Source organism: Panthera pardus, unplaced genomic scaffold (genome assembly GCF_024362965.1).
Source record: "Panthera pardus isolate Hobbes unplaced genomic scaffold, ASM2436296v1 HiC_scaffold_8, whole genome shotgun sequence".
Lineage (NCBI taxonomy): Eukaryota > Metazoa > Chordata > Mammalia > Carnivora > Felidae > Panthera > Panthera pardus.
The window spans coordinates 75,233,222-75,247,710 of record NW_026527013.1 but is presented as its reverse complement, the minus strand read 5'-3'; the positions used below and the strand labels follow the sequence as shown (position 1 = coordinate 75,247,710).

Below are 14,489 nucleotides of genomic sequence, written 5' to 3'. Positions count from 1 at the left end.
CATCACAGCCCTGATGAGACCGTCCATTCCCTTAGAATATGTAACTTGACATATACTCTGATCAACACATCTAATATTACAAGCACACATGTACATGCACGTGTATGTACATGTAAGCCCAACTGCCCGAAATATGGAGTATTTCAAGTCATACTATTTTTTTTAATTTCATGTTTATTTATTTTTGAGAGAGGGAGAGAGCGTGTGCGAGCAGGGCATGGGCAGAGAGGAGGGGGAGGGACAGAGAGAGGTGGGGAGGGGAAGAAAGAGGGAGGGGACAGAGGATCGGAAACAGGCTCCATGCTGACAGCAATGAGCCCAATGGGGGGCTCGACCTCACAAACCGCTACATCATGACCTGAGCCGAAGCTGGACGCTTAACCGACTGAGCCACCCAGGCACCTCTCAAATCACACAATTTTTAAGCGCAGCAGTTATACATGGTCGTACATGATATACACTTGACTCAGCTGGGTATTTCCCTGGGAGAAATCTGTTCATTCACTGTGGTACTTTGTTCGTGGCCATATATTTGTGCCACGGGGAAATCCTGGCCTAAAACAGTGGTTCTCACGGCGTGATCCCATGACCAGCAGTTGTCAGCATCACTTGGGAGCTTGTTAGGAATACAGATTCTTGGCCCCCACCCTAGAGCGGCTGAATCAGAAACTCTGCTGGATGTGACCGAAAAGGAGTGAGAGAACACACACTGGCCCTGTGGGTATCAAAAGAGGAACGAGCAACCGAAGGGACTGTCAAGATGCTTCAGGGACAGGTGGCATCTGCATAATTTTATTGTATCTTTTTAAAATGCTTATTTATTTCTTGAGAGAGAGAGAGAGAGAGAGAGAGAGAGAGAGAGAGAATCCCAAGCAGGCTCTGTGCTGACAGTGCAGAGCCTGATGTGAGGCTCGAACTCACAAATCGTGAGATCATGACCTGAGCTGGAACCAAGAGTCAGATGCTTAATGGACTGAGCCACCCAGGCGCTCCAAAATAAAGCTAGATTCTATCACTCAATAAGCAAGGAAACAGACTGAAACATAAACCCTGCTTCACTCCCTTCTCTTGACATCGTGACATAAGACTCACAGCCATTTAGTCAATGGAAATGCTCTGGTCACATGCTGTGGTCCACCAGAAGAGCCACATTACCGCAGTCAGAAAAAATGACAGAAACCTCCTTCTGCCTCCTCTTGATTAAAAGAAAACAATATAAATGAAACTGAATCCCCCAAAACGCACCCCCATGATGTCTCTGGCGGTCAGTTCTTTCAGAATCCCCGAGCACACTGATGGAGGGGACACACAGCCAGTATGGGGGAAGGAGTGCTTTCCTCCTCTTGCCACAGCCTTGGAGTGCTACACAAAGACAGCCAGGCTGGGCCCGGGCCAGGCCCCTGGTTGGTTGGTTCTGCTTAGAAAGCCGTTTCCTCTTCCTCTGTCCCCGATTCCTGACTTCCCATGACTCCTATGCAACAGCATCATGAGAGTTAATGCTCTTAGAAGCACTCTGGGCCCCCGTCTAGCATTTGCAATTGTAAAAAGTGCTGTGATGCTTTTCTTTTCTACCAATGAAGAAACCTTATGTGAGCCAGCAAACTGCAAATAAAAAAACATTTTAAAGGAAAGAACACTTTTGAACCCCATCTTTGCTTCGGAACTAGTCTATGTGTCATGTTGCCTCTACTTTGGCTGCCTCAGGTGCTAAATGGAAGGGTCTTCAGCTAAGTACATGTGGCTTCTGGGTGACCACATTCTCTGTGGAGGGGACCAAGGCAGGTTTTTGGAGGGTACAGGGGAAAGCAACCTGAATAAGGGTTATCATCGGCCGAAACACCCCCTATTTGAAAACTGATGAAGCACCAGAGAGAAGGGAGCTGAGCTGTTAGCAAATACAAATGGACAGCATAACGTGGAAATGAAAACTGCTCACGTTTGGTGCCAGGCCAACAGCTGGCTCTGAGAGAGCTAGCCCTGAGGGCATCTGGGTATCCACAGACATCATTTGTCCCTGCACTCATCCACGTGCAATTCTCCCTCCTCGAAAAGAGCTGCTAAATCACATTTCAAGGCCTTGTTAGCGTACCAAATCCCACATCTCATACAAACAACAGAAGAAGGACACTATTAGCTGAAAGCATTGTGCCTTATTGATGAATGCCCTTAAAAGCAACGACAAATTACGACGGGCTTCCAAGTGGCTATTTTCTGAGTTCTCTGTTATTAGTGCATTATTTCTGTTATTGTCAACAGGACGTGATTATAATTGGGATGTTGTACACAGTGTTGTTATTGATGTACTCAGTAATTATAGGTCTGCATTCTCACATCTTATAAAATGTAGGTATTATTTCTGACCCTGAGGACGCTGGGAGCAACTGATGCTGGCACGATTTTTCTGGGGACTTTCACTCTTGAAACAAAGAAATGGCTTTGATGGCATCAGGAACAGCTCTGGAAGTCAGGAATCTTCATTCTTGAGACAATGGGATGACCAAGTCGCCAGCAGAGGTAGACTTGCAGTCCACGAAGGTAGCTGTACCTGGGGCAGGTGCGCCCCAGGGTCTTTGAGACCAGGGCAATTGCGGATGCTTCTGTTTGCCAAAGTAGGAAGGTCAAAAGGCTTAAAAACAGTCATCTCTTTTCATTGTATTTTCCTATTCTCTACTAGGAAGCAATACAAAAGAACTAACACAGGGCATAAAGACATGAATTCACAAATACTGATGTTCCCCGAAGTGCTGGTAAAGAAACAGAAAAATTGAAAGCTACCTGGTCCATTCCTCAGATGGAATACTCTGGTTAAACATCTTCTTTTGAAAAAAGAAAACAGTAACATGACATGAAAAAAAGACGCTCAATTAGATGAAGTAGAAAAGTCAGGAATACATAACAATGCCATTGAATTTTATGGTACAAATTCGGTATTTACCTAGAAAAATAGACTGAAGGAAAATAAACCAAAGTGCATTCATTTGTGACTATGTCAGAGTGGTATGATTTAGGGGATTATGAAAATTCGTCATTTCACACTTTTCGGTGTTTCCAAACATTGTATGTACGTCTCCCATTTGAGAATGCTTTAGGCATACCAAGTAATTAACAAACCTGATGACAGCTGAAATGATACTGCGGGCTCTAACGTCTGACACTTTTAAAGCTGGTCCCTGAGGGTCCCTCTGCCATGGAACTTCTGTGGACATCGCAGCTCCATACGAGGCACTTACCTGCGAAGGTGTCGTCACACTGATTTCCGGAACAAAGTTGTCCTCAAAGAAATTGATGATGTTCTCCTGTTGAAGTTCCTTTGTTGGAGTGACTTTGGGCAGAGGTGGGACAGGAGGCCCTTTCCTGGTCTACAAAACATCAGAAACACAAGCAAACTAATTCAGCCAAAGACGGCACGCGAGATGTGCAGAAATGCCACGGAACAGTGCTGGGCGGACGTATCGGTCACTGACTGAAATTTAGATACGTGTACAGAAACAAGAACACCTGATTGAGCAGAGAATGCTATCTCCCTTGGTGGCTCTCTGAGCACCAACAAGCAAGGGCCCCGTGAGAAATACTCCGGCAATGCCACTCCATTCATCTCAACACAAGCGCTACACGCAGGGCCAGGTGCCTATGCCTCTAAAGTTAAAACTAAGGCAACACCTTTTGTGGAGTCAACTGAAAAGGATTTCTCATTTCAGCAATAAATTGGAACTTGAACACTAACATCAGGAAAGTTTGTCACTGGAATCACTGAGACCGCCCATAGGTAGCACACATTGCACTCCCCACGTGAGTGTTTTCAGGAGTAAGAACTTGACAGAACTATTCCGTGGATCTTCTCACGACTTGCCTTACTTTCAAAGCCTGCACCGCACTGGACACTTAGAGTCTTCCTGTAGGAACTTCATCTTCACTCAAAGTGGGGAAGACGAAGGCGGCCATGTTTCTCTGTATTTACCTTTTCTAATCTTTCCGGTTTCCCCCAATCATTTCTTCTAGAAGCTTTTGTTGAGCTCGTGCGCCACACACTGTGGGTAGTACCCAAACTGTGAAATGGCGTATAAACATCACGGCTTTCTTGGCCATACTTGACCCAAGGGTAAGCGAAAGTGCTGGAGGAAGGGAGGTCCTAGCAGAAGGCAGGACCGATCAGAGCCTTCTGAAAGCAAGAGGTGGGAGGAGAGGAGGGCATGGAAGGAAGCTGAGGTTGTGGAGAGAGGTCTCAACACACTCAAACGTAGGGTGTGTGAGGATGTAGGGCTCCAAACTGGGAAAACAGCTTGATTCCTTAGTGGCCATCACAATGCCGACAGCCTTGAAGTCTCCCCAACTGGAAACTCCTTTTGATGCCCCAGGACCCCAGGACTATCCCAGACAGGGGTCCTCACGCCGAGTTCTTCCATTTGCCCCAATGTACTTGACCTCTTCCTACCTGTGAAGGTGACCTAGGCCTTGCCGGTGCAGGAGACGCAGGTACCAGCGTGTGATTGGGACTAGCTGTTGGGCTCGGGATGGGCGAAGGCTCCTCGGGCGGCGATGGGGTCTTTGCGATGCGGAGAGGACCAGAATCGCTGGATGAACAAACACATGAGAGTCAGCAACGGGCCGTCTAAAGAAAAGTACTTACGTTTCAGGGGTCCTCCAGCCCAAAGGAATCCTGAGGCACAACAGGTTTTGGCTCTCGTCTAGCCCCCTTCTAGGTTAATTCTGGCTGTTATGTACAGTATTTATTATCCACTGGATGCCAGACCCCATTTGGAATATATCATCTCTAACCTCACAACACTCAGGCCTTGCTGTCTCCACGTAAAGTGGGGCACAGAGAGGTTAAAAACCCCTGAAGTCACTCAGCATTTTGCTGGCTCTGAATTCAGGCCTTGGGAATGCAAACCCCTTGTTCTTTCCACTGTGCCAAACAGGCTCTGCAAGAATCATCCAAAGAGAAGCTGAATTAGCTGAACCACTTTCAACTTTTGATTTCCTTCATAATGTTACTAGGTCATAATCGATAGAAAAACCTACCCTGAAAATGATAAATTTTACGTTTATCCTCAGGATAGCGCTGAGTAGGATTTTATAAGTCTTTTCTGATAACATTTGGAAACAAATTCATTACTTGTTCCCCTTTCTATACCTTATAAAACAATGACTGAACTCAGACACCTTGACAGGCACGAACGAATTATGTGAAGGCAGAGTGTCAGCAATGTTTCCTGAGAACCCACCGCATTCCTGGCACTGGGCCAGAGGCGTGGGACCAGCTCAAAGGTGATGAGCAGGAGAAGGGCACTTGGGACACATCCTACTCTCTAAGACCTTCTAACGTCTACAGATTGAGGGAACAGCGTCTCTACCCCAAAATAAACTAGCGCATACACCACAGCATGATCTACATATTCAAGGGAGTGAGTCCTGCGGGGAACACGGATGGGCCACATGATTGAGACTACGTGCCAGCAATCATGTCCTCTGTCGGGAAGCGCGGATCCAATCTACACTCAACAGGGAGCCCACTGAGCTCACTCACCACCTCGTTCTGCGGAGGAATGTTGAAAAAAACCAAAGGAACATTTGGTAAGTGGCCATGGCCTCCCTCTGTCTTCATTTTATCTGATTCAGCAACACTGAAGTGTTCAGACACATTTGTTTCACGTCTCTACGAGGGAGGACCCCCTAACTTTTTCACGTGCTTTACAGCCAAACACCCAATGTCATTGCGACGTTCCTCTTACAACCTCCTCTTTGTTCCAAGTTCATGCTGAGATACTATATTGGAAACAGTGCTTCCTTCCACTCCTTTCATGTGTTCTTGTAGGGAATGTTCTTTCCCTTCGAAGGATAAGAGATCCTAAATGCTCACTTGGGATAGCAGCTGTAGCAGAGACTATTATGAGGATGGCTAATACAAAGAGTATCATTTAAGAAAATTAGCTCTCTATAGAGAAATCCAAACACTAACATGGGTAGGAGTGTGTGTTTTTATAAAGGTATACGTAGGACTCTATATGATTGATGTTGAAATTGCAAACAGAGAATGTCAGGACTGCATATTACCTTACAAGCCATTTAGTTCAATACCATCTTTTTTTTTTTTCTGTTGATTAAAAAAAAATGAGATCTTCACCCAAAGGATTAATGGACTCACTCAAGGAAGGCAAAGCCTGTTAACTGCAGGATCACAAACCTGAAAGCTGGGTCTTCTGATTTCCAGCCCAAGGCTCACAAGCCTGCCTTCCTTGAACATATGATGCCTGAGAAGGATCGGTGTATTTGACTGACTGACTCACAGAATCAACGTGCAACAGGACCGAAACAATGCAGCATTTGCAAGGTCAAGTCAGGAGGTAAGATGATGGTGAGGTGTCAATTACTTTCCAAAATGGATTCATGGAAGATGCCAGCACTGACGATAAGCATAAGGACTAAGTGCTGGGAGTTTAGGAATTCCTTTCTTCTCCAAAGAAAGTAACAGGTGCACAACCAGAAATTACGTGTTAAAAATGTATACCCCAGGTCCCGTGGAAAATGGAGACAGGCAGATAGTCAATTCTATGGTGACAATGACCAAAGCCCACAGTGAGTAAATCTAAAGGCTAAAGGTTAAGGTGAACACAGAACAGAGTCTGACAGTGGAAAGGCTTCTTAGTGTTAGAGTTTTCTAAGAGGATTAAAATAGCATGGGCTGGTGCAGACTGCAGAAATTGCGACAAGCATTGCATGAACTTGGGTCTGAAGAACACAGCCTACCTGGGAGCTCCTTGAATGGTGAAGGCCTTGTCAGCGTGCTGGTCGCCCAGCTTCGTCATGACTTCGTACAATTTGTGGCAAAGCTAAAGGGATGGAGACCATTGGTCTGTTAGCTGTAAGTCATTCTGGTGCCGATTCAGGCTACTGCCCTAAGAGAGGAGGAAGCGTTTACTGAAAAACTGAGAACCTTAACGACGATAGGGATGGCCTCAGGATACCTTTAAATTCTACAAATGGACAATTTAAAACTCATGTCAAGGGGTGCCTGGCTGGCTCAGTCGGTTGAGTGTCCGACTTCAGCTCAGGTCATGATCTCGAGGTTCATGAGTTCAAGCCCGGCATCAGGCTTTGCGCTGACAATGTGGAGCCTGCTTGAGAGTCTCTGTCTCCCTCTTTCTCTGCCCCTCCCCTGCTCTTTCTCTCTCTCTTTCAAACTAAATACATAAAAATTAAAAAAAAAAAAACTTATGTCAAAACTGAAAGGCCACAAACACAAATAAACCTTTAAAAAACCAAAATACATTTCTCAACCAGAGTACAGAATGGAAAACAAACCCTTATTGTTTCTGCTGACTCTACTAGAGATAAAGTCGTACGACCACCCTGCTGAACTAAGACAATATTAGTTGACGACAGGACTGCTGACTGAATGCTCAGATACCAATTTTTCCTCAGCCTCAAAAAGTATCACTTTTAAACGCCAACTTTTAAAGCTGACTGGAAACAAAAACCAAACAAAACAAGACTGTGAGACTGTGACAGGGAGAAAAAGCATTTCGGAAGAGAAATGAAGACGGGCCAGGATTCCTGAGGGCCTGGAGGAATACTGGAGAAATACCACTGAGAGTAATAACATGCTATGAAAACAAACTCGCAAGTAAGTGACAATGCTACGCCATTTCATTTGCTTTCAGAAAAAAAAAAAGTTCACTTATTTTATGTTCCATAAGGAAAAATAATCATCGTTACTTACCACCGCTATTTCCTTATGAAACTTGGCCTCGAGGCTGGAAACATTTTTGAAAGTGTTGACGTAAAACCCAACTCGTCTGCCATGTAGAGACACAAAGATGAAAGAAGAATAGGGAAAGACCGGTCAGCAAAACCGCATTTGTAATGGCAATGAAATGCATTAGGAACAGGTTTCCTTTGTATAATTGTGATTAACACTGGGCCACATCTGCTGGCCCACAGCACAATCTCTCCAAAGGCAGTGGACGTGCGGAGACAGTGGCTCTCACACCGTGGGGAACACCAGGACTGCATTTCAGATTCTGCAGGTCTCAGATAGGGGTGCAGGATGTGCATTTAAAAAAAAATTTTTTTAAGTTTATTTATTTTTGAGAGAGAGAGAGATGCAGAGTGTGAGCAGGGGAGACAGAGAGAAATAGGGAGACACAGAATCTGAAGCAGGCTCCAGGCTCCGAGCTGTCAGCACAGAGCCCAGCACAGGGCTCAAACCCATGAACCGTGGGATCGGGACCTGAGCCAAAGTCCAACGCTTAACTGACTGGGCCACCCAGGCGCCCTAGAATTTGCATTTCTAACAGGCTCTAGGTAACACTGAGGCTGCTGCTCGTGCAGACGGAACACATTTGGAACCACTGCCCTAAGAGTCTGTTGTATTTTAGACGTGTGTCTTGTGAAGGGCTGGAGAGAGAGAAGCTTATCATTAATTTTTATGACATATACATAGAATCATTTTGGATTCTGAAATGTGGTGGATAGGCAGAAATAGAAAACCTACCGATTAATTACAATTCCTCAGCTAAAGTAAGAGGGCCAAATATTAAGACACAAGGTGTCCATTCACAGTATCTCAAACAGGTTTGTGAAGCAAAACCAGGGGGTGGGACTTTTAGGTCCCTAATAGTAAGCACACCTGTCAACCCCGAGGGTTCAGCCCAGTACTTCCTGAATGGGCACCCTTTGCTCTAAATGAGGACACTGTATTAATTCAATCTTTCTGAATCCATCTAATAAATTACTACTTTGATTTCATTCGTGTTCTTGTTTCAATGACATTCTCAAAAATAACTCCAGAATCCTGACTGGTTCATGAGATTCTAAATCCCAAGTAAGAACTTAGATGCCAGAAACATTAGACAGGCCAGATATATGGAATAAACATACTCGGGGGGTGGGGGGGGGGCGGGGAGGTTGTAATAAGAATAATATATTGTTTAATATATAATTTTATTATTTAATAATAACTTATTACTGGGGAGTAAGAATGTGGCTGTACATAGGAGGGCCCCTCTTATTTAAACAATGACATGAAAGCATAAATAAAAGGGGACCTTCCTATTTAGCTGTGCCTTGTGCTGAGCAAGATTCCAATAAGCCGAGCGGACGAATGTTCCATTATCACTAAAGCCAACAGAAAGAGCTGCCATGTAATAGACACCTTTATTTATTCCCTCACTTAATTCTTGTAACTACCTCCAGGCTAGTGAGCCTCATTTTACATCCAGGTCAGCCAAGGCACAGACATACTAATTGTCCAAGGTCTCGTAATTAATAACCAGAGAACCTGTGTTTGGATCCAAAAGGAGGAAAACCAATAGAAAAGCATGGACTGTGTGAAAAGAAATTCTGCTTAAGCACGAGTATCATGACTTCTGCTCTCTCCAATGAATTAGGGTTTAGAATTTTAACAAGATAAAAGATAAAAACCCAATTTAGAGATTCAGAGATGAAATAATAGTTAAGTACCATGTGAAACTCCAGTAAGGCTTACTTTTTCTACGTCTTAACCTGTGCCTTAAGTTCTTACCATGTTCCACTTAATTTTTTTTTATTTTAGAAGACTAGTTTATTTGGGTTTCCTTCATCTTTTCAGCTTTATTGAGGTATAGCTGAAAATTAAAATGGTGAGATATTTCAAGTGTACATTGTGGTGACCTGATTCACAATTGTGAATGGTTCCCCCATCTAGTTAAGTAACACAGCTCTCACTTCATAAATGTATCTTGTGTGTGTGAACATTTAACTTCTACACTCAGCACATTTCAATTATAGAATATAGTGTTATCAGCTATGGTTACCATGTTGTACATTAGATCCTCAGACCTTACTCACAGCTAAAAGTGTATACCTTTTTACCAACCTCTCCCTATTTCCCCCACCTCCTAGCCCCGGACATCCACTTTCCTACTTTCCATTTCTATGAATTTGCCTTCCCCCACCCAGATTCCACATACAAGGGATACCATGCAGTAGAATCACCTCACACACTCATCAGCACGGCTGTCATCAAAAAGACCAGATAACAAGTGTTAGCAAGGATGTGGAGAAAAAGGACCCCTTGTGTACTGTCTTTGGGAATGGAAATTGGTGCAGCCACTGGGGAAAACTCCTCAGAGAGGTAAAAATAGGACTACCGTACGACCCAGTGATCCCACTTCTGGAGATACGTCTGAAGGAAATGAAACCAGGAACTCAAAGAGATACAGGCACTGCCCCATTCACTGCAGCGTTATTCATAAGAGCCAAGAGATGAAAACAATCCAAGTGTCCGGGGAATGATTAAAGAAGGTGTGGGGCACCTGGGTGGCTCAGTAGGTTAAGCGTCCAACTTCGGCTCAGGTCGTGATCTCGCGGTCCGTGAGTTCAAGCCCCGCGTCGGGCTCTGTGCTGACAGCTCAGAGCCTGGAGCCTGTTTCAGATTCTGTGTCTCCCTCTCTCTCTGGCCCTCCCCCATTCATGCTCTGTCTCTCTCTGTCTCAAAAATAAATAAATGTTAAAAAAAAATTAAAATAAATAAATAAATAAAAAGAAGGTGTGACATGTATACACACACACACACATATGTATATGCATATATACATACAGGATACGTATACCTGCATATATATATATGAATATACATATACACACAGACATATATTATGTATATTATTTCATATCAAAATAAAAATAGGTGAATTGAGAGACATAATCACTGTAGATACTAAACATTAAGTGGAACATATGTCTCTGTCCGGTTTGTTTCACTCAGCATAATGCCCTCATGGTCCATCCATATTATCCCAAATGGCAGAATCTCCCTTTTTTTTTTTTTTTTTTGAAAGAGAGCATGAGTGAGCAAGGGAGGGGCAGAGGGCGAGAGTGAGCGAACAAAACCTAAGCAGGCTCCATGCCCAGCGTGGAGCCTGACATGGGGCTTGATCTCATGACCATAAGATCATGACCTGAGCACTGGAATCAAGAGTTGGACGTTCATCCGACTGAGCCACCCAGGTGCCCCTCCTTTCTTATGGCTGAATAATATTCCATTGTGCGTGTGTGTGTATATGTGTGTCTGTGTGTATATATTGATAGATGATAGATAGATAAACAGACACATATTAATAAAGAAAATCCTGGCACAGGGTGTTTGGGAAATAGCAACTACTTGGGAGGGTCAGATCAGAAGCTTGGGAGATAAGAGTAGTGAGGCAGGCCTGTGCGCTGGGGCAGGGGATCTTCCCGACCGTGAAGTATGTGTTTATTTGTAGGCAGTGGTTATTTGCAGCCCCTAACCATGTGTGGGACAGGGGAATGGAGAGGACCTGTGTTTGAGGAAGCTAACAAAGCAGCACCTGTACAGGAGGGGAGTCTGCAGGTGCACTGACAACACTGGGCAGAGGGTCCAGCTCACCGTATGTGGCAGAGAAGACTTCCGGCGGCACTGTAAGTGCCAACTCAGGACCCCCATCAACCAGTCATTCCTCATACCTCCCGTCATTCAATTGCTCAACGAAGGGCCTATGCACTCTGGGTTCATGCCTAGGGGTGGGCTCCGGGGGCTCCAGGAACACACAGTCCACTTACAGGAGCCCCCGAGGAGAGGATTCATGAACACACACTTCACCCACGCTGGTGAGTGAAAGACGCAGAATGCCAATGTTAAAGTTACCATGAGAGGCCATACACAATTGAATACCAAAAATGAGTAGGTTCAGACAGAAACGGCTACAGGAACTGAGAAGATAGGGGAATTGACAGGCCCTGTGCCAGCTTTGAACGTCTGCTTGAGAGGATCAACTTGGGCTGGCCCGAAGGAGGGTCAGATTTAAATAGACGGCAGGTGCAGATGGATGGGGGAGGGGGTGTAGCTGAAGTTCATTGGCGGGGACTGCTTTGTTTTCATTGGTTTTTCACTATGACGAACAAAACCCTAACGACGACCTACGAATTAAAACTCGGTGCATGGCTCGACTATTTCCTTAGAATAAGTGCCTTGAGTGCAAACTGTGTGAGAGGCACAGACCACAGAGGCTCTGGTGTGCACTTCCAAGCTGCCCCCACGGGGGCGGGGTCCTTCTACTTCCTTGACGTTCAGTGCGAAGTTGCACAAAACCTTCGGGAATATGATGGGCGAGAGTTTGCATCCGGCTGCCTTTTACAGTTATATTCCTTCAATTAAAGTTAATACTTTTTTCTTCATTTACTTAATAGCCGTTTATATTTCTTCTTTTGCGAGTGACCTATTCATTTTTTGTGTTCATTTCTTAGTGCTCCCCCCCCCCTTTTATTTAGAAGGTTAACTGCTATTAAACATAGTGATTCTTGGAGACGTTTAGCAAAAAAACAAGAATTCCCGTTCTTCTGTTAGTTTTGCTTTCTGATATATAGCGTATCTTGTTTATATCAATTATTATTTAGAGAAATAAGTGGTGTGGTGCCAGAAAGAAAGCAAGACCTTGTTTAACACGACTAAACAGATGTCAAATGATTTTCTAATATTTTTGTGGTTCATTTTAGAATTTCGAAGCTAAGTCAACTAGGATGTGTTTAACTTAGAAAAAAAATGTGTTGGACACTTTTGATGTAATTCGTCATATAAGGGTTTTATGAAATTGGAGACTCTTTCAAAGTAGGGCCTGCCTGTAAGCAGGTCACTACTACAGGCCTAGCACCTGATACGGCACCAGGGCAGAGCAGGTGTGCAGTAAATATTCAATGAATGAACGAATGAGCCAACAAATGTGGCACTCATTCCACTGGAAGGGCATATGCTGACTGTTACCCTTGCCTTGTAAAAACCTGATGTCACCAGCAGGGAACCAGACATCCACAGAGTACTGCTTTTACGTGTTTGCGAGGTGTTCCACACACTCTTCATAAACAAGGGACTCAGACATTACCATGTCCCCGAAGGACTCCTCTGAGGCATCCTCAGGCTCCTTCAGGTTAGCTCTCAAGACCCACTTAATTTCTTTATTAAGATGGTTTTTTCTTCTTGGAAACAATGGGAAGGATTGTCAGCTGAGCTGTCACAGCAGTGCAGGCCAGGACACTCCCCTCAGCACTTCCCTCAGGGAAATCTGCAGGGGTGGGGCTGGGCGGGGGGGTCACTGCAACCCCCTCACGACAACCCCTTGCAATGGAAGAAGCATCCTGTGCCATCCGTCACTTACCAGGGGGGTGGAGTGGGAGACCGAGGAACTTTCTCCTAGCTGGCCCCTGCTCCTCTGGGCCCCTGACACTCCCTCCTCTGAGATTCATGCCGCACGTATTCGGCCCTGTACGGCTCATCTACCAACCCCCAGGCCGCTACCCCACTGACTGTCCATAGCGCACATCTCCTGATTCCCTTCTCTCTCCTTCACCGAATCCTAACACGAACACAGCAAACCTCGACACCCGACTCTTAAACCAAGAAACAAACTCGTAACTCACATGCTTATTCATATACATTCTGCTGCGGATCCTGGGTCTTGCCATCCATGGCTCACAACTGACAGCAATCAAGAGGCCTGCTCCCTAACCTAATTTCCTAGACCACAAGATCCTTCATTCATTCACTTCTGTTCCACTTGTTGATTTTTTTCTTAATCTCTCTGAAATCAGTGCCCCTTTCCTTCCAGGTTGTCGTCCCCCTCAGGCTCGGCATCTTGCTTTCTCAAGCTCGGGCCCTGTGGCATACCTCTCACCACTGGCTGGTCGCTATGCCTATACCTCGTCTTTATCCCTCTGTCCCCTACTGGCTCCAGAAATCCCCAGTCCTAAATCATCCCAACCTGTGCCGCCGCCACTGTCGGCTTCTCAAAATGATACCAGTTATTTCAAATTAATTTTTTAATGCTTATTTATTTTTGAGAGAGAGACAGAGGGTGGGGGAATCGGAAGCAGGCTCCAGGCTCCAGCACGGAACCCGATGCGGGGCTCAAACCCATGAACCGCGAGATCATGACTTGAGCCAAAACTGGACACTTAACCGACCAAGCCCCTCAAAATGATACCGGTTATTTTAGAAGGCTTCCCCTGCCCTCTCCCTACTCCCCCAGTGGTATCTGCTATCACTATTCCTCAGGCCCAGCATAGTCAAGATCCTCAAATAAGAGATGATATCCTTCTACATCATCAACCATGGCGTCTCCAATGGCTGCAGTCAGGTTTCTGACCCCACCATCAGCGGGAGCCTGTCTGGAGGCTCACCAAGACAATACACCCTTAGTCTCCTCTGCTTGACCTCCGTTTTGTCAATGATTCTCCTGGCACGCCTTCACTTTTAAAACTCTCGCCATTCTTGGCTTTTTAAGATACTACTCTCCCGGGCCTCCTCCTACATCTGTGATCATTCCTTCTCAGGGACTTCTGCACTTTCTTTAAATAGCGGAGCTCTCATTCCTCAACCCACCATAGCAGGGAGGCCGGAAGACACAAATGACTGCAATTTCAAGGTGGAGTAATATGGCTGGGAAGAAAACATATGTATAATAAGACAATTTTATGAACTAAGCTTTATTTATGAA

General features: G+C 45.1%; 1 protein-coding gene across 4 annotated transcripts in view; it reads right to left on the bottom strand.

The window, feature by feature from the left end:
* AMPH (amphiphysin) overlaps positions 1-14,489 on the bottom strand; it is a 248,447-nt gene that overhangs the window by 71,869 nt on the left and 162,089 nt on the right. For all 4 annotated transcript variants that reach the window (XM_019451112.2, XM_053898535.1, XM_019451116.2 and 1 more), the window contains exons 8-11: positions 7,721-7,796; positions 6,748-6,830; positions 4,433-4,571; positions 3,231-3,359 (exon numbers count right to left, since the gene is read on the bottom strand). In XM_019451112.2, coding sequence (XP_019306657.2) covers positions 3,231-3,359; positions 4,433-4,571; positions 6,748-6,830; positions 7,721-7,796 — 427 coding nt within the window. The remainder of the gene's footprint in view (positions 1-3,230; positions 3,360-4,432; positions 4,572-6,747; positions 6,831-7,720; positions 7,797-14,489) is intronic.